Source organism: Heptranchias perlo, chromosome 22 (assembly GCF_035084215.1).
Source record: "Heptranchias perlo isolate sHepPer1 chromosome 22, sHepPer1.hap1, whole genome shotgun sequence".
Taxonomy (NCBI): Eukaryota; Metazoa; Chordata; class Chondrichthyes; order Hexanchiformes; family Hexanchidae; genus Heptranchias; species Heptranchias perlo.
The window spans coordinates 36923899-36949235 of record NC_090346.1 but is presented as its reverse complement, the minus strand read 5'-3'; the positions used below and the strand labels follow the sequence as shown (position 1 = coordinate 36949235).

Here is a 25337-nt window from a genome sequence, read left to right as displayed (position 1 = left end):
GGTGTGACTGATGCAACTGAACTTGAGAAAGTATCTGTAGCAAACCTGCATTCGTAACATAAGCATTGCGCCGTTTTTTGGATTAAATAGGAACATCTATCCCAAAGGTGAATAGACTGATGCATCAAATGAGGACACTTGTGTTCCAATCCCTTGACAGAACAGAGGGAACATGTTAATCAAAGGTATCTCTTTTAGTCTTCTGAGGAAATGCATTTCAACTATTGCTTTTTTTCATATGTGCCGCCAGGATGCAAATTGTACCTGAATTTAAATTGCAATTTACTAGAAACTGGTCTCCAAGATAAAGCTTGATAACTGCTCGTGATCTGGCAACCTTTTTTAGACTGCCATGATTGAATGTTGTTGATGATTGCTTCTTAATCGATTTTAACCCCAGCAGTTTTTGGGCGAGCGGGGATGGAGGTGTGCAAAACGCACTCGCTGGCCTAAGTTTGAAGTCTCGGGTATTTTAACACCTGAGCCTCATCTGTATATAGCCGGATAGCTGCCTGCCCAAAATGAGCGGCAGGCGGAGAGGAAATTTGGAACTGGTGGCTGGAACCAAAGGAAGGCTTGCCGGCAACCAGGTAAATTGTGGATGGGGGGGGGTTTCAGCAGGGTCTTCGCGGGAGGGAAGTGGGGAGTCAGGGACAGGGAGGCCGCAACTTTCCTTGTGGGACCGGGCTCCTCTTCGCCCCACAAAAGGAAAGTTATTCACTTACCTCGGAGGGCCTCTTTGTCCTTTCCGACAGCTGCCAACCTGCTTTCACTTGGGGGAATAGCCGTGGCGATTTCCTTGCTCAGGCCCAGGTTAAAATACAATCAGGGGCTTATTGATGTGCAAGAACTCCAATTTGCATAAATTCACAAGATCCCCACCCGCTTTAGGCGGATGCCTCAGCCCCCTACAAACCCTGCAGATTAAGATCGTAGGTCAAGTTTTCAGCGGTAACTAACCAGCTCAGTTTTAACTGCCTACCCGCCCGATTTCCACTGGGCTGGTAGGGTTAAAATCGACCCCCATATGATCTTTTCCATTTTTAGAGGTTTTCTGCCTGACATTACGGTAATCAAGTGGAAGACTGATTACCGTGTACAATCTAATAGTTATCCAGATGCATTGGAAATTAGCCAGAGCTTTTTTACCAAAGCATAGTGTATCTGTTGCAATCTACTTATTTAACCGCTACCTGATTATTTTTTCCTTTCTTCATGCTGTGGAAAGTCAAGTCATTTTTTCCTATGAAAATTTAATTGGATATTTCTGATGCGAGGATTTGAGGTAGAAATTGTATTAGTCAGAGAATCAATACTGTAGAAGGTGCAGTCAAATCTTCTAAGTTCCAGCCATGAGCATTTTTTGTCCTGTTATTTTTTCCCCCCTCAAACATGTTACGTCTTTTCTGATCATTTGTGCTTTGTTCTGAATGACAAAATCCTCCTGTTCAAATTTTGAAATCCTATTATAAAATATTAACCCCCCTCTTAGCTTATAAATGATACCATGGGTTAAACAGTTCATAGACCATTCAACATTATAGCTCAAGTCTTGTGAGAACAGCCTAAGGGTGACACTCTCCTGAATTTATTTTTAAATCATGCCTCTGGTCTCCCTGTAAACCAACAGTAAAGGGGAAATACGCGTGCAGAATTGCCCATGACAAAGTGGCTACTTTGCGTATGCGATGCAATTGTATCCTGATGTCATTGACTAGTCACACCACAATAAGCAAAAATCTATGCAAGTCGGTGGCTTATATGTGATTGTCATGATATATTATGTGTCATCATAGGGTTGTGCCTAGATTGTGCTGTTGTCGGCAGGCTTTTACTAGGCACGGTTAAACTGGCAGCATGTGTGAAGGTCTAGGGAAAAATGGTTGCCAGGCGAACAGTATCTGACAGTTTTAGCTTCATCTGGCTGTGGAAGACCCAGAGAACTGGGGCCAGTGACCAAAGAACAACATAAAAGCTGCTAATGAGATTCAGCCCAAGTCATCAGACTGAGGAGAACAAACAGGCCTTTGTTCAAGATTTGTAATCGTTGAACATTATAATTTATTAAAAATTAATTAATTGTCATTTACATTAGGGATTTAGTGGAGCAAACTTTTAAGGACTTACTTCTTATTCTGTATGATTTTCCTCATTCATTTGTTTGTGATAATCTTACACCACTTCGGTTACATCTTATACTGATTAAAGTGAGGGATCCTGCAGAATTAAAAATATTTTCACTTTCCGCATCCAGTGTCAACATCAAGCACTCTTTCTCTAGTATAGCACAAGGTACAATGCAGAATAAAGCTTTATTTACTCTGCTCCAAGAACTTGTCCGATCCCTAACCTCAAATCTTGTTCTGTTGGGAATCATGGATGTGAACCTGTGTCGTGCTGCCATACTATTTGTGAAGCCACTTTCCTAATCTGAAAATTTACGTTAAACCAGAAGAAACATTTTGTTGTGCTGAAGGGTTATACTTGAAACATTAACTTGTCTTTTCTCTTTACAGATTCTGACTGACCTGCTGTGTATTTTCAGCACCTTCTGTTTTATGGTCCCGATTATAAAGGGTGGAAGTGGGGGGGCGGGTGCGGTGAACATGAGCCCCGAAGCGGGCGGCATACTCGGGGAGTCCGGCCGATCTTAAGGGCCGGGCCTCATCTGAATAAATTTTCTCCAACACCCGCCCGAACCTGGTCAGATCCACTGCCTGGCCGGTGGGCAGGAGCGGGAATTTGGCTGCAGGAGACCACAGCCGGGGAGCCGTGGGAATTGTCTCCGGCAGTCAGTTGGTGGGGGAGGGGGCGGGGGGGCTTCTGGAGCCGATCGAGGGAGAGTGGCTCTGGAAGCGATCGGGTTTGGGGAGGGGGGAAGGGGGAGCCCAGGGCAAGGGAGACCTAAGGCTTCCGTGTGAGGTCTGGAGGAGGTCCCGATGACATCGTCAGACCCGATCTACATATTTAAAGAAGGACCCCGCTGCCTTTCTTGCAGGTGTCCCGCTTGCCTGCTCAAAAGAGCAGGTTAAGATCGGGACACGGTGGGAAGGCAGCGGGATCAGTGTGGGTAAGTGACTGGTCTCATTTTAACTGCTTCCTGCCCAGGTGGGGGCAGTTAAAATCGGGGCCTATCCTTCAGAAATATTTTGTCTGTTCCCTGATGGGATAATCATAACCCAAGACCGTCATGGCTAAAGTGCAAAACAATGCCCGCTATTTGTTTTAATGTTGAGAAAGTTGGGTAACAGTCAACAAAAGTTACATTTTCTGGAAAAATGTTGGGATTGTTACTGAATAATTTTGTGATTGTAGGTTATTGCTAAAGAGCAATATGTTATGATCTACCGTGCTTGGAATCAATTGCTAACAGCAGAACAAAAATTCCTAAAAAAATTGCTTGAGTGAGTCTTTGTTGGAAAAGTTTATTGGTTCTTAAAAGGAATCTGATACATTATGGATTGGTGGTAAGCACTTGAAGACTAAAGGCTTTCGTGCCATTGAAATGTGATCCTCCAGCATTTCAACTGCCTGTTATTATGCTTAAGGATATGACTATCTTTTGATTGCTGGATTTCTAGGACTCCAGATATGTATGGCTTACGAATAGAGGATTTGTGCAGACCTTCAGTGCTTTGAGCCTTTAGAACAGAGGAACATACAATAAGTAAACAGCTTTTCTGTAAAGCCTTTTGTTATGCTACTGCTGTGAGCTAGCTGATGAGAGGAACAATGAGTATCTTGACTTGACATATGTTTCATTCATATTTTATACAACACCATCCTGACCAGAAGTACTTTCAGTCTTTGTGATCTCCACTATATTTTGTAGAAAACAATTTGCCTTTCAAAATCTTTACTTCCATTCTCAGTGTCTCCTCTGGTGACCTGGCCCACTTTACCATGTTTCCACGTAGGGAATTTTCAGCCCAAACTTGCATTGCATTTCCCCATGGCATGGTGTATGGATTGTACCCGTCCAATGCACCATCAAGCCATCTCATTTTGGTTGAGGTTCATACATTTAACGTCCAATCCTCCAGTGCACTCTGTTTCCTCAGGCTCGTGCAGACGTTAGCAGTCAAATATAAATAGCTTATTAAAGAAAAATGCAAAAGCTAAAATAGTTACTGAAAATCCATCAGAAGGCCGAGTACCTTTATGAATTCCAGTGGAGGCCTCAGTGAGACTCACATAAGAAATGTTACAATTTTAAAGTGGTCATTGGCCAGTTAGTGTCAAAAGGAATATTGTTTAGATAACACAATGTAGGTTTATTTTGTTCTTGTGTTTGAATGTTTTCATACCAGTCATGGTTCAATATTGGGAGGGGGGGGTTTCCTGACAGGAAACCCCGAAGTACGGGGTCGGGAGTCATCACGGGGTCGGTTATCGGGGGTTCGGGAGCCATCGGGGGGGTTGGAGTTTGTGGGGTCGGAGATCGTGGGAGGGATGTTCGGAGGTCGTTGCAGGTAGGCTTGTTGGACCTGGGGGTAGCACTCCTGCTCCTCAGGGCCCACAAGCAGTGTGATAAAGGCACTTACCTGCTGTTTCGGGCCTTCTCACCTCCTCCCACGTGGTGTGAAGCAGAAGGCCCAGCAATTCCAGCGCCTAGGAGTTAAAAATAAAAAAGCTGTAAAAATGGAGGCCTATAGCCTCCTTGAAAGCTTTCACCGACTGTCCCGCCTCCGTTAAAACCGGAAGTGGATGGCTTGGAGGCGAGTTGGGGTTTAGTTTTTTACAATTTGTACCTTCCCACCCCCCAACCCATCCATTCATGGGGTTAAAATTTAGGCCAAGGTATCTATTCCAGTTTCATGTCATTTTAAATAATTTTAAGGGTTAGAATTTTATGGGATGTTTCTTTTTCCTTGTGTGAAATGGAGTACTGTACAGTAAAATAGTTTTGAGGTTGCCATGGCATGACTGGATGCTGAAGGTTACTAACAGCTAGCGTTCATGGTAATTGACTGTCACACAGTATCCACTATGTAGCACCAATGTGCTTTGTTTGCAGTACTGATAGTGCAGTTAGCTCAGTCGCATTATTTGGTGCAAGTTTCTATGGCACAGCCACTGCTCACTGCTGCTGAGAGTCAGTGCACAGGTTGCTAGTGGCACACGAGAAAGTAGTTTGGCCAGGTTGTTACCTCATACAGAGGAAACAACAATTTATCAAATCTTGTTGGCCACACATTCACTGCATAAAAGATTTACTAGGATGCTACCGGGACTTGATGGTTTGACTTATCGGGAGAGGTTAGATAGACTGGGACTTTTTTCCCTGGAGAGTAGGAGGTTTAGGGGTGATCTTATAGAAGTCTATAAAATAATGAGGGGCATAGATAAGGTAGATAGTCAAAATCTTTTCCCAAAGGTAGGGGAGTCTATAATGAGGGGGCATAGATTTAAGGTGAGAGGGGAGAGATACAAAAGGGTCCAGAGGGGCAATTTTTTCACTCAAAGGGTGGTGAGTGTCTGGTACGAGCTGCCAGAGGCAGTAGTAGAGGCGGGTACAATTTTGTCTTTTAAAAAGCATTTGGACAGTTACATGGGTAAGATGGGTATAGAGGGATATGGGCCAAGTGCAGGCAATTGGGACTAGCTTAGTGGTATAAACTGGGCGACATGGACATGTTGGGCCGAAGGGCCTGTTTCCATGTTGTAACTTCTATGATTCTATGATTCTATGATACCTATTGCATGAGAACAAGTCAGAATTTTATTTGCAACAGTTGTTGTGTTTCTGTTTTTAATTTTTGCAACACTGTTGTGTGTTACGTTGTGCTGTTCTTTTTAAAAGCCAGGGAACAGGATCAAACCATTTGGAGCATCACTGCTGCTACAGCACACATGGTATTACTTGTAAAGAAATCTGAGAGCACGTATGCAGACTTCTCTAGTTGATCCTGCAGACAAGTAGGCTGTTTCTCATCCGATTGCTTCTCCTTGTGATTAACCTGCGTTGGAAAATATTTAATTACTGAAACACGCGAGGGCCTCATTAAGCTCCTGCATCACAATTTAATCACCTGGCGCAAGCATATCTTGTATTTTTCACCGAGAATGTGCATATTGGCTCCAGTAGCTGGGAGGACATATTCTTCAGCCTTACAGCTTGTGCTTTCAAAGATGATTGGCAGTATTTGCTGCTGAACTATCGATTATTGGAGTTCTGATTTTTAGATTTGTTTTTTCTGTAGTTTTTCCCTTGCATTAGTTGCTGTTTTTGGGTCTTTGCCCTATGTTACGAGTTCTTGTGTGCAAAATAATGTAGCATAATGGGTGAAGAATAAAGCTGTTTTTTTTTGTGGATTACACATATGGAGGGGGTGTAGTGGAAATTCTGTCACTTCAGAAGACTAAACTACCAAAAGGTTTATTAATTGTTTGAGCAACAGACAGTCGTTAAAGTCAGTTCAATTAACAGCAGCTTTGAACCAGTTTATGAAGGTATTAAACAGACAATCCAATCAGCTGAGTTCTCATCATTTCCCCATGGAAAGCTGCCAGCAGCATGAGAGGACCCTGCGCTTCTCCGTGCGGCAGGTTTATGCAGAGTGAAGGGCATTGTAAATGGTACACATGGCCACCCAGGCCCCTACCATCAATTATATGACCTCCATGAACAGAAAGATGTTCCATTCCCCAAATGTGCAGACGGCCTGAGGCCTTGTGTATGAAATTACATAGGTAGTGCCCAATCACACAATCACATCTTCAATTTACAGCAGTCCACCACGCTGCGGGGCAGGGAGACTGGATGGATGGACTTTGTGTGATCCAGGAAACCCTCTCCAGTCCGGGTTTATTTCTCCTTTGAGATACACAAACAGGAGAGGAATGATAAATATAATGAGGTAAATGCATCCACCAGGATCATATTGAAAGATCCCATCACTATGTTGAAACAGAGGATCAAATGCTTTGACGAGATCTTTGCCGTCTGGGCCCACCAAGGTCTGAAAGATCATAGTAATATATTGCACAAATTTGCTGTACAGAGAAGCATTACCATGATACAGGTGGAAGAGAAGGCCCAGTTGCAATCAGTGGCAGAGGAGGCACTGAGACCAAGCCGAAGGAATGCCTGATGAACCCTAGTTGCAGGCAGGAAGAGATTTACAGCAAGCTCTGATTGACAAGATCTTCAATTAAGTGCCTGATCTGCCGATTGTAGGAACAGTTTTGTCTACGTGTGCAGTGCTTTGGCGTAATACAAGCAGTCCTTTGCTCTACCTCCGCTACTAGCGGTGACAATTCATTACCTTTAATCTGTCCCATTGTAAGTGAATTCTCTGGACACAATTAAAATAAAATGTATACATTTTACATTCCCTATTGGTGAGATGTGCTTAGGGGTTCAGTGCTTCTCTTTCATAACCGTGTATGGTGCACATCTGTTAGAACCTGTTCTACTTCTCCTAAGTGCCTCCTCAGTGAGAGGGGTAAGTGTTGCGGCTGGCTGCTGAGTGTCAGTCTGTGCCTATACTTCTATGTGCTGGGTTATGAGATGACCCTAGAATTCTGGAGCCATGTCTGATGCTGTGGTGGCTGCTATGTGCTGTGGTGCTGCACTATATATGGCACATCTGGCGTCATTTCAGTAGGATAGCTGGGTGGGATGGATATGGCATTGCCGTGCGAGACAATTCCTCATCTGTGCCATCTTCTGCCACTTTCCCGCTGCTGGACACTTGCTCAGCATTCCTCGTCGTTTGCATGGGAGCAGACTGCTGGGCAACAAGCCATCCCTCAAGGTTCTCTTCATCTGATCCCTCAGTGCATTGAATCTGGACATGAGAGAATCCTGTACATTGAAGCCTAAAGTCTCTATAGCCCCAGTTGGAGCATTCACGAGAGAAAATCCAGGTGAGTTTAGGGACTCTGATAGTAGGAGCTCTGCTGTCGGTGGCCCTGGGTTTGCTGCATGCTCCATTTTTGATTGCAGTTCCAGTATGTGGTCTTACACCACACCACTGCACAGACGTGGGTACTGGACTCTTTGACAGATTTTGTGCGCTTAGCATAATCTTGAATGTGTTTCCAGCTCTGTAAGATTCCATTCCCTGGCCTCCACAGCTGACTGAGCACTTAAGTGGGCCCTTCAGTCAGCAACTTCGCATTCCTCCACTTCCTCCTCTTTTCACATGCTCAGTAATTCACTAGTGTTGGTTGATCCATCACAAACAACTTCTTGAAGTAGATCTATCTGTGTTGGTGCTTGTTACTGTTGGTGAGTCATGCAGGTTGCTGTGAGGTGATTGGAAAGTGATGGACTTTGCCCTCTTAAGGCGGATTCTCCTCCTAATAGGCCCTATTTGAACAGATGAGGAATATGTGTTAGAGTGCTGGCAATGAGACACCCTTTCAATAAGAGCTTACACGGCAAGATATTGTATGCTGTGCTGTGCTGCTGCAGTGCAGTGTGTGCTTGTATATGAATAAGTGAGTTAGTAGGGGGTGAAAGAATATTAAGCAAAGGATGCTTTGGTACTAGCCTCTGACTTTTCCTCCTCCTCCACTCTCTCTTCATGGACAATCTCTTCATGGTGAGTCAATGGACGATAGTTAGAAGGGCCCTCTCCAGTCTGTTGCTGTTGTGTGCAGAAAATTAAGATGTTGAAATTTGGAAGAGGAAAACTGCATAAGTCAGGTGCCTGAACTGCCCTGTTTAAGCCTATGAGCATGCAGTATGCGATTAGCTTCAGTTGCAGCATGATTAGTGGTCCCAGCTTGCAAGGTTCATGTGTGACATTAGAAACATATTTCATTGTCCTCACCGAAGTCAGCTCTGCAGCTGAATAGGCAGGCATGTGCATGTGTGAAATAGGTGAAACTTTTCCTGATGTTTCCGCAAAGCTGCATCAGATTGAGTGAAAAATCATTGTGGCATGCATCCTGTGGCCATATACTTGCAGAAGGTGAAATCTGAGTACTCTCACTGTGTTAATCTTCCTGAGTGCTTTTTTCCCACATTTTCTCCCAAATCCTATGACTGGGAGACTGCACTCCCTCATGTTCACCTCCACCCAGGCATTTCTAATAGGAGGGTCTGCCTTAGCTCAAAAGGGCACCGTCCTCCTTTGCTGCACCCACGGAAACAATTACCCGAGAGCAGCAGCATCAAATATGGCTTTCCTACTCCTTTCACTTCTGCCCTCTATTTTTCTATTACTTAAATCCTGTTTTCCAGGCTGGATTTCCCTCCCACTCATGGAGCGCGTTCCCTGTGTCTGGGCTAACGTGTGCAGGGAGCACTTAGAATTATAATAATAAGCCAACCTTGTAAAATTGTGCAAGGCCATTTGGGCTAGCATAGCGTGTACTCTGTAATCCAGCTTTTGTGTTGAGACTGCATAATCGTCCATCTGATTTTTTTTATTTGGACAATTTAGGAGTGGCAGTGGTGTAACTCAAACATTTACACAGAAAATGGTTAAAGGAATGGAGACACTTCTCTTAAAGGTCAATAGAGATTTGATGATTTTTTTTAACCTTTGTTCCCATTGCTTATGTGCATTATTCATCGTAAAACTTTGACCTTCTCTTTTACTTAAGCCTCTGTGTACTGAAGCAGAATTTCTGTGCCTAAGTAAAAATGTTAAACCTTTAACAAGTTTCTAGACCATTCCTAGAATATGTCAAATTACAAATGTTCTAGAATTCTTTCATTTCTTTAATCTGTTTTCTGACATTTGGGATTAGAAAATTCCACTTTTCTGCAGAAATTCTGTTTCAGAAAACTGATGTGCTACTGATGGTGTCAACATTGAATGGGCTAGTACCATTACTGTGAAGGAATAGAGGGCAAACTGTTTTGACTTGGATTTCTCATGAGAGAGCAATCACTTCATTTTATTTTTTAACTATGAGTTGATTGTTTCCCCTTTATAAAAGGGGAAACAATAAAAGTTTTCTTTTCAAAGGTCACCTTTAATGAGAAAGGAGTGCCGGCTGAAACCCCCCAAGTACCAACACAAAACTCTTCTGTACATACAGCCTGTGGATTGAAATATGTGTTTATTTGCAAGATACTAATAATCCCCATTAGCCGAGTGTAACTCCTAGTTTTCTGGCAGTGCAACATTTTAATGTGCAATTAATTGCATTCTATTTTAATTTTTGAGGGTTATAATGCTCTTAAGATTTTCTCAGCTGTTCCTTCTTGGTCTCCTTGTGCCACACACCATTTTGACTGAGGGAACAGAGGCAGCCATTACCGGTGATCCATTAATGCTGCTTTGAAGCTATCCATCAGGGGCCGAGCTATGGTTGAAGGATTGCAGGGAGATGGGATGGTTGAAGTCCAGGTTTGGCCAACTTGGCTAGCGCAGACACAACGACGTGCTTCAATGGGTGTGCTGCCATTTTCACCTGACTCAAAACCACAATGCAATCACGATTGGGAATTTAAAAGTTAAAGTGAGTAAGTTATTTGGAGTCAGTTTTAGCTGAGTCCTGACATACAAATTTGGTTGACCTCAAAGTGATGGGGTGGTCATGACCCTACCCCCACTATTCATTAGGATTGAGTTTAATATATCTTAAACTAAGTAACAGACACTACTACAGTAATTAGAAGTGACCATTGCCACTGCTTGAAATTAGATTGTTACCTTAGCAGTCTTAGCATGGGAACATTTCACTAAAGTTGGTCTCTTTCTCCTTTGCCAGTCAACAATGCCTGCAATAAAGGTTAATAAAAATGACCTCCTTGATATCTGGCACTGAGGTGATTAGTTAGTCACCTGATACATGTTGACTAAAGACAGATAAGAAAGTCAGCTAAACTGTCATTTAGCCAGTTCTTAAGAATTCTGAAGGATTCAGAAATTGCTGCATAGGTATAGGATCTTATCAAATTAGTAAAAGTTCAATATGATTTGGAGTTTATTATAAAAGATCCTGAATCCCCTCTTAATAGTCTGGTAGATATCTGGAGGATCCTTAAATGGATATTGATGTAATCACTGACTGTTATTTTTAATAATAACTGGATAGCAGTGATGCTTTCTGAATAGACTTTCATATTTGCACAAAATCATATACAGTATAACAGAATGAACCAGTGCTTAGTCCATAATATTTGTTTTTGTAGGATGTATTTGAAAATTTTGATGACATGCAGTTTTATTGATGGTTCTGTAATCTATAACCTATTTGCTTTTCAGACTGTACTGCATCATAGCCATCATCCTCCCATAATGCAAGGCACATCATGGCCTTTGGCAATTCCATTCAAAGAGCAACGCTACTATAGAAGTCCAAGTGAATCAATAGGCAATAATTATACACCAACAGCAAGCAACCTGAAAATGAAAGATTTGAAGAAAGGGTGTCGAACTCAAAAGCTGACTACACCAATGCCATCCTGCGCACTGAGATATTATCCTTGTATCTTTTCAATGAAGGAAGTGTGAAATAATACAAAAAATGTTAGGTTTGAAGATACATTTTCTTTATTCCTGGGGAGAGAAATCAGCCACTCATCATTTTTGTCATGACAGAGTCAAATAAAAGGGCAAAAGGATGTTTCTGTGGCAAAATGGTATGTTTTTATGCAACTTGTGTCATAATTGTGTCACAGTGTTTGATCATGAAAACGATTTGCTAAGCACTTCTTCTTAAAGACACTATACAGGCATTTTTTTAATGTGATGTATTTATAATCTATGAAAGCTTCCCAAGCCTCTGTGAAATGACAATGGTAAATAATTTAATTTCTTCTTTAGATATATTCAGTATTCCATGGGTTAGGTAGGAGCAGCCACCAAGATCATCATTCAAAAAGATGATTGTCCCTTTAATGGACTTATCAACTGAAAGCCATGTAATGTTCCCACACTTTGTCCTCTTCAGGTGTTAACTTCAAGTTTATTTTTCCCTCTTGTTGGTCACAATATGATTTTTTCCACTGTGTGAGAAAAGTAAGCATTGAAAAAAACTGCATCTTGTTTATTTGTTTAGAACACTTTTGCAAAGTTTCTCAGGGCTTGGGGAGCTGTTTATTCATAGATTCATTCCATTTTCTGTCTTTAAATTCAACTTAACTTCCAGAAAACTTTTCCTTTCAAACGGCCCTCACCACAATTAAGTGGTATGTAAAATTTGCCACGGTTTTCAGGAAAGTACATTCCCTTCTAATTCATCTTTTACTGCTTGGCGACTTTCCTCCTCCGTGAAGTGCGTCAGGACATTTTGTTACATGAAAAGCACGATGTAAATGTTAAGTTGTTGCCGTACTAGAACTTATGTGAGTCACATGAAATTTGCACAACAGCTGACCCCACCATCAGCAGTGGATCGAGTCCTTTGGATGTAACAATGGTGTCAACCTGAAGCTGCTTTTTGATGAGGGAAACTAAAGATGCAGATAAGAAAAGGTACTGATATAAAGGGGGTGAATTTCCTCAGGTTCTTCCAATCAGTTGCCATTAGCTTGGAAGATCAGTGGAAACCCCAATAAGGCGCATACACGGGAAATCCGCTGATCTTCTGCCGAAGTTACAGCGGCCAATTGGGAGAACCCCTGAGAAAATTCTTGGCTAAAGTCTTTTCAACTGGCCGAGGCTCTATTGTTTTTCATGGTTCCTTCAAACATTACCCATAATTTCTGAAGCACAAGCTTAATTGAAAGAATAATGACCACTGTCGTAACCTACTTTGCTTGGTTAACCTTAACTGGTGTGTTCAACTCCAAAAGCATCTCCACCTGCCGAGAAAAGGCGGAAACTTTCTTTCAGAAGCAAGTCTATCAGCGAAAGGTAATTTGTACTTTCATATCTCTTCCAATTGATAGTCCCTAAAATGTCAATTATTTGCTTTATTAATTATTTGAGAACTACAGATGATTTCTTCTACTTATAAAACAACGTGACCATGGCAGCAGGGATCGAGCTTACAGCATTGTAGCCCTGAATTTCCAACTTGTGTTCCCCAACACTCCATGTTGGGAGCAGAACCCCTTATAAGTAAACATGTTCCACTGTTCAGCTCTAAATAAAGATAACCTGCAGTTTCCATTGGATGCTAAAAAGTTATTCAGTTCACAACAGGTTAAGGACAGATATTTTTGTCTCGTATCAAAATTAGGAATTCAAATGGCTATTGAAGAAAACATGCCATATTTGATTTTGATCATCCTTTGCTGATGCTTCCTCTTCCATTATTAAAACCTGCACGGCCCTAGGGAAAAATTCAGATAAAATGCTGAAAATTGTGACCTTAAGGGATTTTTATCTTTTAGGATTAGACTTCACTGTTAAGATAACAATTTTAAAATTAGAAGGAATGCAGTTACCACAAGTTTCAGCATAATTTCCAAAGTGAAAGAGTTTCAAATTACATGCCTGGTTGACAAGGTTGGGATATAAATGTAAAGAAAGAAAGACTTGCATTTATATAGTGCTTTTCATGACCTCGGGACATCCCTAGCACTTTACAGCCAATGCAGTATTTTTCAAGTGTAGACACTGTTGTAATGTAAGAAATGCGGCAGCCAATTTGCCCACAGCAAGCTCCCACAAACAGCAATTTGATAATGTGTTTTAGTGATGTTGGTTGAGGGATAACCTTTGGCCAGGACACCGGGGATAACTCTCCGACTCTTCTTCAAAGGAATTAAAGGAAATTAGTATTAGCAAAAAAAATAGTGCTGGAGAAATTAATGGGACTGAAAGCCGATAAATCCCTAGGGCCTGATAATCTGCATCCCAGAGTCCTAAAAGAGGTAACCATGGAAATAGTGGATGCATTAGTTGTCATTTTCCAAAATTCTATAGATTATGGAACAGTTCCTGCAGATTGAAGGGTGGCAAATGTAACCCCACTATTTAGAAAAGGAGGGAGAGAGAAAACGGGGAACTATAGACCGGTTAGCCTAACATCAGTAGTAGGGAAAATGCTAGAGTCTATTATAAAGGATGTGATAACAGGACACTTAGAAAATATCAATGGGATTAGACAAAGTCAACATGGATTAATGAAAGGGAAATTGTGTTTGACAAATCTACTGGAGTTTTTTGAGGATGTAACTGGTAGAATAGATAAGGGTGAACCAGTGGATGTGGTTTATTTGGATTTTCAAAAGGTCTTTGATAAAGTCCCACATAAGAGGTTAGTGTGCAAAATTAAAGCAGATGGGATTGGTGGTAATATACTGGCATCGATTGAAAATTGGTTAAGAGACAGGAAACAGAGAGTAGGAATAAATGGTTCTTTTTCGGGGTGGCAGGCAGTGACTAGTGGGGTACCACAGGGATCAGTGCTTAGGCCCCAGCTATTCACAATGTATATGAATGATTCGGATGAGGGAACCAAATGTAATATTTCCAAGTTTGCTGACGACACAAAACTAGGTGGGATTGTGAGTTGTGAAGAGGATGCAAAGAGGCTTCAAGGAGATTTAGACAAGTTGAGTGAGTGGGCAAATACATGGCAAATGCAGTATAATGTGGATAAATGTGAAGTTATCCACTTGGGAAGGAAAAACAGAAAGGCCAGGTATTATTTAAATGGTGATAGATTGGGGAATGTTGATGTACAAAGGGACCTGGGTGTCCTTGTACACCAGTCACTGAAAGCAAACATGCAGGTGCAGCAAGCAGTTAGGAAGGCAAATGGTATGTTGGCCTTCATTGCAAGAGGATTTGAGTACAAGAGCAAGGATGTCTTACTGCAGTCATACAGGGCCTTGGTGAGACCACACCAGTTTTGGTCTCCTTACCTAAGAAAGGATATACTTGCCATAGAGGGAGTGCAGCGAAGGTTCACCAGACTGATTCTTGGAAGGCAGGACTGTCGTATGAGGAGAGATTGGGTCAACTCGGCCCGTATTCACTTGAGTTTAAAAGAATGAGAGGAGATCTCATTGAAACATATAAAATTCTGATAGGGCTAGACAGACTAGATGCAGGGAGGATGTTTCCCCCGGCTGGGGGGGTCCAGAACGAGGGGTCACAGTCTCAGGATACGGGGTAGAACATTTAGGACTGAGATGAGGAGAAATTTCTTCACTCAGATGGTGGTGAACCTGTGGAATTCTCTATCACAGCAGGCTGTGGAGTCCAAGTCACTGAATATATTTAAGAAGGAGCTAGATAGATTTCTTGACACAAAAGGCATCAGGGGGTATAGGGAGAAAGCGGGAATATAGTATTGAGATAGAGGATCAGCCATGGTCATATTGAATGGCGGAGCAGGCTCGAAGGGCCGAATGGCCTACTCCTGCTCCTATTTTCTATGTTTCTATGAAATAGTGCCACAGGATCTTTTACGTCTATCTGAAAGGGCAAATGGGATCTCGGTTTAACATCTCATCCAAAAGATGGCACCTCCAACAATGCAGCACTCTCTCAGCACTGCACTGGAATGTCAGCCCAGATTTTGTGCTCAAGTCTCTGGGGTGGGACTTGAACCTATGACCTGCTGACTCGGAAGCGAGAGTGCTACCAACTGAGCCACAGCTGGTACAAACCAAAATGAAATAAAAGTCTCCTTTTTCTGATAGCCAGTTAGGACCCTATAAAATGAATTTCGGTCAGCTCACTCTAAGTTCCAGTAAGTATAAATTAACAAATGAGCACAAAATTCTTTATAATTCAATACATGTGGCCAAAATCTGCAGTCTTCTGTCATTGTCTGCCAAATGATCAGATTGCTATTTAAAAGTGACTTTAACACTAAAAATAAAAAGGAAAACAATCCTGAGGTGTGTGAGACAAACTCAAGCTCAGCCCTTAACTCGATGTAGCAGGATATTGTAGTCATACATTACACGTCAGTTTAATAAATAGGTGGAGCTCACTTGGCATTACTTTAATCAGATAATACTTATGCAGATGATTTGACAGCCATTTTATAATTATTAACCTTTGAAAATCTATACCACATGGACGTGGTAGACCTACGCTAGTTTTATAACTAGTTTCACTGTTTCTGAAAATGTAAAAACTTATAAAACAATTCTTTCCTGTAATACCATAAGCTGAACTATAAGCTCAGTGTAAATTTATGATCAAGATTGACTTCATATCATGCTCTCTTTGGTCAAAAATGCTTGTATTTTTTTTAATGAAGAAATTTCTCTTGCACGTACTCTACAAGAACAATCCACAATATGACAGGAGTATAAAACTGTTGTTCGTTTCAGCGATTCGACAAGTCAGCCTGGAACCCATGATCGTACACCTGTAAACAGATGGGACTTTCCTGGAAGCCGACCTATGACCCCAGTGGAACAAATTAATTTAATTCTTGAACAAGAGGAAGAGATTGCTGAGCAAGAAGGAGAGCCTTCTCATAGAGATTATGAGGTTTTATATTATATACTCACTTTTTAAGAGGGATTTGTATTCTTTTACTGCACCAGCAATTGAATTAAATTGGAAAGCACCACCACATAATTCATACTGAGACAAGTGCACAGATGGGAAAAATGACCCATGGAAAATTGCTCATTATTCAACAAGAGGTCAAATCAGTTTGTTCAGATCATTTGAAAACTTGAGTCATATTTCTTCAATAGTCTAAAAACAATGAAAAATTAGACTTTGAACCTAACAGTGTAAGAAAAATCAGATATGAGAAAAGGCCATTCAGCCTACGAAAACTCATCCATCTAGTACATGCTCTCTCACCACAGCACTTAATTGTATTTTGTAAAAATGTCTTGCATCTATTACCTTACTTGGTAATTACCATTACTTGGCCTGAAAGGGAGCCCAGGGTATCCTTGGGAAGCCTGTGTGCTGCTGCGGGACATGAGATTTAAAGAAATGCAAAATACGGCCGATGCTGGAAATCTGAAATAAAAAACAGAAAATGCTGGAGAAGCTCAGCAAGTCAGGCAGCGTCTGTGGAGAAAGAAACAGAGTTAACGTTTCAGGTCGAAGACCTTTCGCAGAACTGGCAGATGTTAAGAGTTAAACTCTTTTAATATCTTCCAGTTCTGATAAAAGGTCTTCGACCTGAAACCTTAACTCTGTTTCTTTCTCCACAGATGCTGCCTGACTTGCTGAGCTTCTCCAGCATTTTCTGTTTTCATTTTGAGATTTAAAGAGCTGCATCGTGACGCCATGATCATGGAATATGATGTAGATCTTATAATTGATGACTGTGAACTGGCAGCAAATGAAAGGCTCACATAATACAAGGTATAGTTTGATGTTGGTATGCCTGCATCTGGTGCAGGCCAGTCAGTTTCTAGAAGGCATGAGTGTCTGAATTTATGGTATTATGGAGACAGAAGATGTACCCTAGCCTAATGTGTGGCAAGAGTGTCTCATTTGGGCAAATAGGAATTTTAATGCCGCTCGCTAAGAGTACATTGCAGAAAATCACAAGTGCACAACCCATGATAGTTCACTCATTGGAATTAATTGACAGAAAATCATAGACTGTGCCTGAGAGTTCCCAGAAGGCGCTCCTCTCCACAATGCGTGTCATTGCAGTATGATGCGTAGATGGGGAGATGGCATAAATGAAAATTTATTGGGATCCTTTGGAGTTTAAAGGCCAGGCTGAAATGGAATTGAACAAGAATTGATACATCTGTCTGCAGTGGTCAGTGGCACCATTGTGAACCATAAAGTCATTTTATCCCGAGGACATGTTAGTGGCTCAGCAGAGATGCTCCATGCTAAATGAAAATAGGTCAACATCCCTACTTTGTCCATGACAAGGTAATCTTATGTGTCTTGTCTGCTCGAGAATAGAATGCAGCGGTTACGTAATCAATGTGTTAGCTGCGAGCAGAGAAAGTTCACTGGTGATGGAAGTTGCTCCAGTTAAATGGCAATTGCACATGCAGACAACACGCTGCAGAAGCACTGTCATGGGCAGACTTGGCCCTGCACGGCAGATTGTCTATAGGTTAGAGATTGGCAGCATGGCGACAGTCAAGCAGCGGCTGTAACCTGATACCTTATAGGGTGCGAGACCACAAGACGAATGAAGTGCAGGAGGTGATAGTTGCAAGGGGGAAATACACCTGATGGCAAAGCCTCCATGCATCCCCTAGAGAGCTTTAACTGCAAAGACTTGTTCACATTTGTTCAGGTGATCTCTCCTAATCGGATAATGGACAGGTTGTTGCAAGTGCTACATAAGTGGCAGCAGCAAATAACCATCTTCTCAATGGGGTTGGGGTTGAGGAGAAATGCTGCAACAAAATAGGTCACATACAGTTCTCAAATAGCTAGAGTTAAAATGGAAGCTGTCAATTTTGAAATGGAGGCTTGGAGACAAAGGCTGCAAAATTCCTGGGGCCAGAGAGAATTTCCGTCCAGTGGGTGCCAGGAATTTGGGGCAGAACTCGGTTCTACCAGGATTCCACCCTGTTTAAAGTGGTCCTTTAAATTCCAGTGATGGAGGCAGTGGATGGATGTTCTGCCCCCTATGTCAAGGGTACATGTCGGGGGAGTTCCCAGCCTTCCCTGGAAAATTCTGTCCGTTACATCTTAAGGGCCCCATTTTTAAAAGAACAATGATTAGAGAGCATCAATCTCGCATGGCAGGCAGTGGAGACAGCCTATTTCATGTGCTATAGGCAGTGGATATGTTGGAGGAGTCAGCGTCCTGATCTGCAACACATTGCAGGGAGTTTCTCATGACCTGCACAACACCCTGGCATTGTGACAGTCCAGCAGATTTCTGTGGCAACAAGGCACCAGAAAGATCCTCTGAGTTCATTGTTGGCTTCTGGAGTGGAAGCTAACACTGCTGCAATAGATGTGTTCAGGTGGAACCTTAAAGCAACATTTTTACAGGGATTCCAAAGCCTGGTTGGGACAGTTTGGTCTATAATGGTACTACGCTCTAAGCCTCACCAATGCTTAGCAATTCTTCCATCACAATACCAAGTACCCCACAGATTTATTTCTTTGTCCCCCTCAGCAGTTATTGGCTCCAGGGAGTTTATTAGTCTTAAGTTTTCCTAATGTATCAATAACCTCTGCCATGCTGACTTCAAGATGCTTTGGGATACTGAGTGTACTACAAAAATTGGATAGCAAATTAGTAGTATACTCTCTGCTGAGGACTTACAGAAAATATTATTTTTATCCTTTTGCTTGATCTTGACCCGACTTTCACGTGTGGTGACCCCGTGCCCCAATTGCTGGCTCCTCTGCTGTTGTGACCCTGCTCGTTTTACCTTTGAGTTCTAACATCCTCTCTAACTGCCCTTTTACTGTTATGATACTGGAGGAACATTTTAGTTTTACACTTAACGACCTAGAGATTCGATCGTGCTGAAAAAGGGACCATGTGAAATTGGTGCTGCCAGCTCTTTATCATGACTCAGGCATGCAGCCAGCCCTACCTGTGCTATTCATCGGCTGCATGCTTGTTTGGGGGGTGGGGGGGGGGGCTGGAAATTGAGCACCTCTGATGCCATTTAAAAGCAGCCAGCACCTCTTAAAGGGGAGGTGCACTCTGGCTGCAGACAGGAAGGAAGGCGTATGAAGAAAGAAATGACTGCAAGACCTTCAGATCAGGACCCCAGATTTTCTGACGTTGTTTTGGAGGCCCTGGTCCAGGTGTTGGACAGGAGGAGGGAGACCCTGTTTCCCCCTTCCCCCACCCAGAAGGCAGAAAGCCCTCCAGGCAACACCTTCACTGCCAGTGGAGGTTAATGCCAGGAACTTAGCTCCCAGGAAATGGCTGCAATGTTGCAAAAGGTTCAATGGCCTCACCAGAGTTGTGAAGGTAAAAATACTGCTCTCTTACTCTCTGCTCACACCTCCACCACCATCAGCCACATTACTCACAATACTCCCCTCCCCGATCCCCTTCACTCTCCTACAATGCTGCACCACACTGCAATTCACCTCCCACACCTCACTCACACACTCAGCACAATTGCAATCTCCACTTCCCCATACTAGATTTAGCAATGAGTAATGAGCCAGACTTAGATAAATGTTCCCTTACTGTTAGATTATTAACTAACAGTGATCATAATATGATCAAATTCATTAGCAATAATAAAGACGATAGCAAACTGTTCGAAACTGTTATCGGGGAAAACTACAGGTGAACAATAGGAGGTGTTCAAAATAGAATTTAGCTTGTTACAGGCCCAATATATACCCCAAAGGGGCAAGAGCTCTACTTACCAAATAAAACAGCCATGGTCGACAAAAGAGGTGAGAGATAACATAAAACTAAAGGAAAGAGCATACAAAAGTGCAAAGAATAGTGTAGATCCAGGGGACTGGGAGAGATATAAAGAACAGCAAAGGAAGACCAAAAAGATAGTAAGAGCTATAAAAACGGAAAATGAAAAGAAACTTGCGAGGGATATCAAAATTAACACAAAATGTTTTTACAGTTATATTAGAAGAAAAAGAGTAGTCAAGGGTAATTTGGGCCCTTTAAAAACAGAAGTGGGTAATATTGCAAATGAAAATATGGAAATGGCAGACTTGTTGAATAATTACTTTGCATCAGTCTTCACAGTAGAGGAAGAGGACAATATACCTGACAGTCCAAGGAAACTAATAATGAATCAACAACTGGAACTAACTAAAGTTAAAGAACACAGGGGGAAAATTTGGATAGGACCTGTTTTTGGGCTGGGGTAGCCGCGATCTGCTATTACCCTGTGCCCAGTGGCCCCTGCACAGGCAGGATGAGACTTTCATCAGGCCTGAGGACTTACCTGCAATCTGCATTGGAAATCAGCGTTGAACGAGGAATCCATGCAATTTGCACTTTCCACTAGCAGGGGGAGCCCCAATCTCTTAAAGGCAGGCTGTCTGTTAGAAATCTCTTAAAGGTAGCTGGTACCTGTTATTTGCTGAAAATAACAGTCTGCTGCCTGCACAGAGTCTGAACGGAGATCAGACATCGCACACGTAAAACACAGATGCAGTTTCTGTCCCTATGTTTACACACTGATCAGTTATGTTAAAACAGTGAATAAAGGTTGCGCACTACTAAATCCCACATCCTCCAATCCGCACGCCAGACCTCACCAAACTGCCGATCTGAATTTGTACCAGGCCTGCAAGAGTGCGTGCACCAAGGTTCTCTGATGATGCATTAGAGGCCTTGGCGCAAGAGGTGGACAGAAGGAGGGACAGTGACAGGGGGCGGAGGGGACAAGAGGCCCCCCAGATATATACCCAAAAGGCAGTGGGGGACGAAGTCAATGCTAGGCGCACAGCATCATGAACATGGATGCAGTACAGGAAGAAGTTCAGTGCTTTGACATGAGTGGTCAAGGTGAGTGAGGTCAACTGTCAAGTGGCGTCTCCCACCAACTGCACCACTAGCCGCATCCACTGCTCCATGCACTACACCCCCCATCACCAACATACCAACAAACCATTTCAATCAGCACTCAACTCTTCCAATCAGGTGCTTCCTCTCACCCTCACACATTACCACTGTTGCAAGCCACACACCCACAACTCACAGGTCACAGACACTGGCAGCTATTCAACCATGACGGGGGATAACCCAGATACACGTCTGCTTTCTTGCAGGAGAAAGTGGCGCATATCAGGAGGCAGCAAATAGCAGTGACATTTAGCCCCTCGAGCCTGTTCCGCCATTCAACGAGATCATGGTTGATCTGTGACCTAACTCCATAGACCTGCCTTAGCCCCATATCCCTTAATACCCTTGCTTCACAGAAATCTATCAATCTCAGATTTGGAATCCACAATTGAGCTAGCATCAACTGCCATTTGCAGAAGAGCGTTCCAAACTTCTACCACCCTTTACGTGTAGGAGCATTTCCTAACTTCACTCCTGCATGTCCTGGCTCTAAGTGTCGGGCTATGTCCCAGCATCCTAGTATTCAAGTATAGGAGAACTCCAAAAACAGTTACAAATGTCTCGGCAGCTAGAAGCAATAATCCAGCCACTAACCTATAAATCCTGCATGGTCCCTTTAAATAGCGCTGGTTGGGGTCCTCCAGGCACTCTAGGACACGTTCAGATGGTCAGGGTTAGGACTGCGTTGTGTTGAGTGTTAAGTCCCAAAATGGTGTCTATCACTTTAAATCAGTGTTGCACACTGATTGTATCCATTTTCTCCTTACTTTACATGCTTCCGGCGTTCGTTATCTGCGCCTGCGCTAACTCTTATACCAAGATGGCGTCCGGCGCACGTCACGCTGGCAACGTGCGTGCGCAGCCAAGATGGGAGGCCGTGTAGCACTGAAACAACAGGCGCTACACGGCCCAATTTAGCGCCCATAGTATTAGAAAAAATAATGGCACTAAAGACTGACAAATCCCCAGGACCTGATAGTTTCCACCCCAGTGTATTATAGGAAGTAGGTGAGGAAATTGCAGGTGCTTTAGCCATAATCTTCCAAAACTCTCTTAATTCAGGAATTGTCCCTTTAGATTGGAAAATTGCAAATGTGATTCCATTTTTAAGAAAGGTGAGAGAGAGAAACCAGAAAATTATAGCCCTGTCAGTCTAACATCTGTTGTGGGGAAGTTATTGGAATCTATAATTAAGGACAGTGTGACTGAGCACGTAGAGAAATTTTGAGCTGATTAGAGAGAGCCAACATGGATTTGTAAAGTGTAGATCATGTTTAATGAACCTAATTGAATTTTTTGAGGAAGTAACTTAAGTAGTATAGAGGGGAATGTCTATGGATGTAGTTTTTATGGACTTCCGGAAGGCATTCAAAAAGGTTCCACATAAGAGACTGTTAGCTAAAATTAAAGCTCATGGAATTGAAGGCAAATTATTGACCTGGTTAGATTGGTTAGGTGGTAGAAGACAGAGTAGGGATAATGGGTAGATACTCTAATTGGAAGGGTGACTAGTGGTGTCCCTCAAGGATCTGTGCTGGGACCTCAACTGTTCACTTTATTTATTAATGACTTAGATAAGACAATAGAAAGCCATATACCCAAGTTTGCCAATGATACAAAGATTGGTGGCACAGTAAGTAGTGTAGATGGGAGCATAAAATTACAAAGAGACATTGATAAATTAAGTGAGTGGGCAAAACTGTAGCTGATGGATTTCAACCCAGGTAAGTGTGAAGTCATCCATTTTGGACCAAAAAAGGATCGATCTGAGTATTTTTTAAATGGTGAAAAGCTAGGAGCAGTGGAGGTCCAAAGAGATTTAGGGATCCATGTACACAGACCACTAAAATGTAGTGGTCAGGTACAAAAAATAATCAAAAAGGCTAACGGGATGTTAGCCTTTATACCTAGAGGACTAGAGTACAAAGGGAAGGAAGTTTTGCTACAGCTATACAAAGCTCTGGTTAGACCACATCTGGAGTATTGTGTACAGTTCTGGGCACTGCACCTTAGGAGGATATATTGGCCTTGGAAGGAGTGCAGCGCAGATTCACCAGAATGTTACCAGGGCTCTAAGGGTTAAATTATGAGGCAATTACATAAACTAGGCTGTGTTCCCTAGAATACAGAAGGTTAAGGGGTGACTTGATTAAGGAGTTTAGGATTTTGACAGGAATTAATAGGGTAGATAGAAACTTTTTCCACTGGTGGGGAAGTCTAGGACAAGAAGACATAACTTTAAAATCAGAGCCAGGCCATTCTGGAGAGAAGTATGGAAACATTTCTTCACGTAAAGGGTGGTAGAAGTCTCTCCCACAAAAAGCAGTAGATGCTAGTTCAATTAATGATTTTAAATTTGAGATCGATAGATCTTTGCTAGCCAAGGGTGTTAAGTGATATGGAGCCAAGGCGGGAAATGGAGTTAGGATACAGATCAACCATGATCTCATTGAATGGCGGAACAGGCTCGAGGACTGAATGGCCTACTCCTGTTCCTGTGTTCCTATGTTCTCACACCTCTCACATCTTGCACACTGCATACCAACTATTTGACCATGGCAGGCACATTCTCTGAACACCTCGCAAGACTGTCACTAACACACTCCTTTCTTGCAGGAGAAGGTTGTGCACAACTTGTGCCAGCAGGCTAGCATCAGAGGAGGCTGAGCCCACCCTCACACCCTCTTCCCCAGGTTAGCATGCTGGCCAACACGGGCAGGAAGAGAGTCATGGCCGTGGCAAGTGGCAACACTGGAGGAGACGTCACCTAAATAATGGACACAGCGCCATCGAATTTCTAGGCTAACATATTTTGCTATCCCGTGTCATCTTTGCACCTCTAATATCCCTTTTAACTTTTTTTTTAGCAAATTCCTACATTCCTTCCAGAGTTCACCCCCCCTCTCCTTTTTGTCTGAGGTTTTTTACAGCTTGTTTTTCTTTTTTATTTCCATTTTATTGACTTATTCTACCATTTAGCATAACCATTTTTGTATAAACTGATCTTGTATACTCATTGCTTTAAAAATGTTCTTTTTTTCCCCCACTTCCTTTAATGTATGCATAGAGGATAACAGATTAATATTGGTGTATTATCAGGAGATCATTTGAAAGAATCACTAAGAAACACCAAAGTTATAATGTTCAGGATTGGTTTGTACTTTATACCAGAAGTGCAGATTATGTTTATGGTAGACAGAATTTTGTTTATGTAATACATATACTTTACAAAAATTAATTCAAACCTTGCACACTGTTTCTTTGGAGGTGTAATAACATCCGGCACAATGTTGTGCCCAGAGAGGTGGCATGTTGCAGTGGCACATTGCTATGGTTGTGTAACCCATGAACCATCATGGTTGTGGGGCTACTTTCAATAAAGTTGTAAAGACAAACAAATCACATATGTTCTGCACTTGGGTTTCATTATATTTTGTAATCGTCATCAATGTGCAATATTTTCTGAAGTAGCATTTTGTAAAAGCACAATGAAAAATGCTTGCTTCTAGTTCCTTTACTCATAGGGATAAAATCTACATAATTCATCCTTTTTTTAAAGAAGGGTCCATTTATAGTTTTAAAAGAAACCAAATTAAAATGTTACTTTATATAAAAAAATCAAAATTGTACTGAAATATAAACAATAGAAAAAAACTATATGAGCTTGATGAAAGAGTTAGCAACACCCTTAACTAATGGTATATATAGTTTTACAAAGTATTTTTATTTTGCATTACATTTGTTTACCACTGAAACACGATGGATATATGAATGTTAGAGTCAGTTTTCTTCGATATTTTCACAGAGATATGTCTATTACATTGATAATGGCATCCAACGTGAGATGATTGAACCACAAAAGCCTGAACAGATAAACCGAATAGAACAACTGTTGCCAAGGGAGCTTAAAAATGTTCCTGATTTGCAGCCACTGCGCTTTGAATTGCTTGAGGAGATTCACAGTGACTATGATAGCAGTCTTAGGAAAGCCATTGGTAAGATAACAATCTTAATTTACTGATAGTGGATAAAATGCTAAAAGGAAGCAC

The 25337-nt window shown here is 42.1% G+C and overlaps 1 protein-coding gene across 1 annotated transcript in view; it reads left to right on the top strand.

Annotated features, from left to right (window-relative positions):
- Nucleotides 1–25337, top strand: part of dnah3 (dynein axonemal heavy chain 3) — a 170403-nt gene that overhangs the window by 5706 nt on the left and 139360 nt on the right. Inside the window, exons 2-5 of the mRNA XM_068003063.1 lie at nt 11175–11397; nt 12707–12767; nt 16154–16316; nt 25094–25283. Of these exons, the coding sequence (XP_067859164.1) occupies nt 11175–11397; nt 12707–12767; nt 16154–16316; nt 25094–25283 (637 nt within the window). The remainder of the gene's footprint in view (nt 1–11174; nt 11398–12706; nt 12768–16153; nt 16317–25093; nt 25284–25337) is intronic.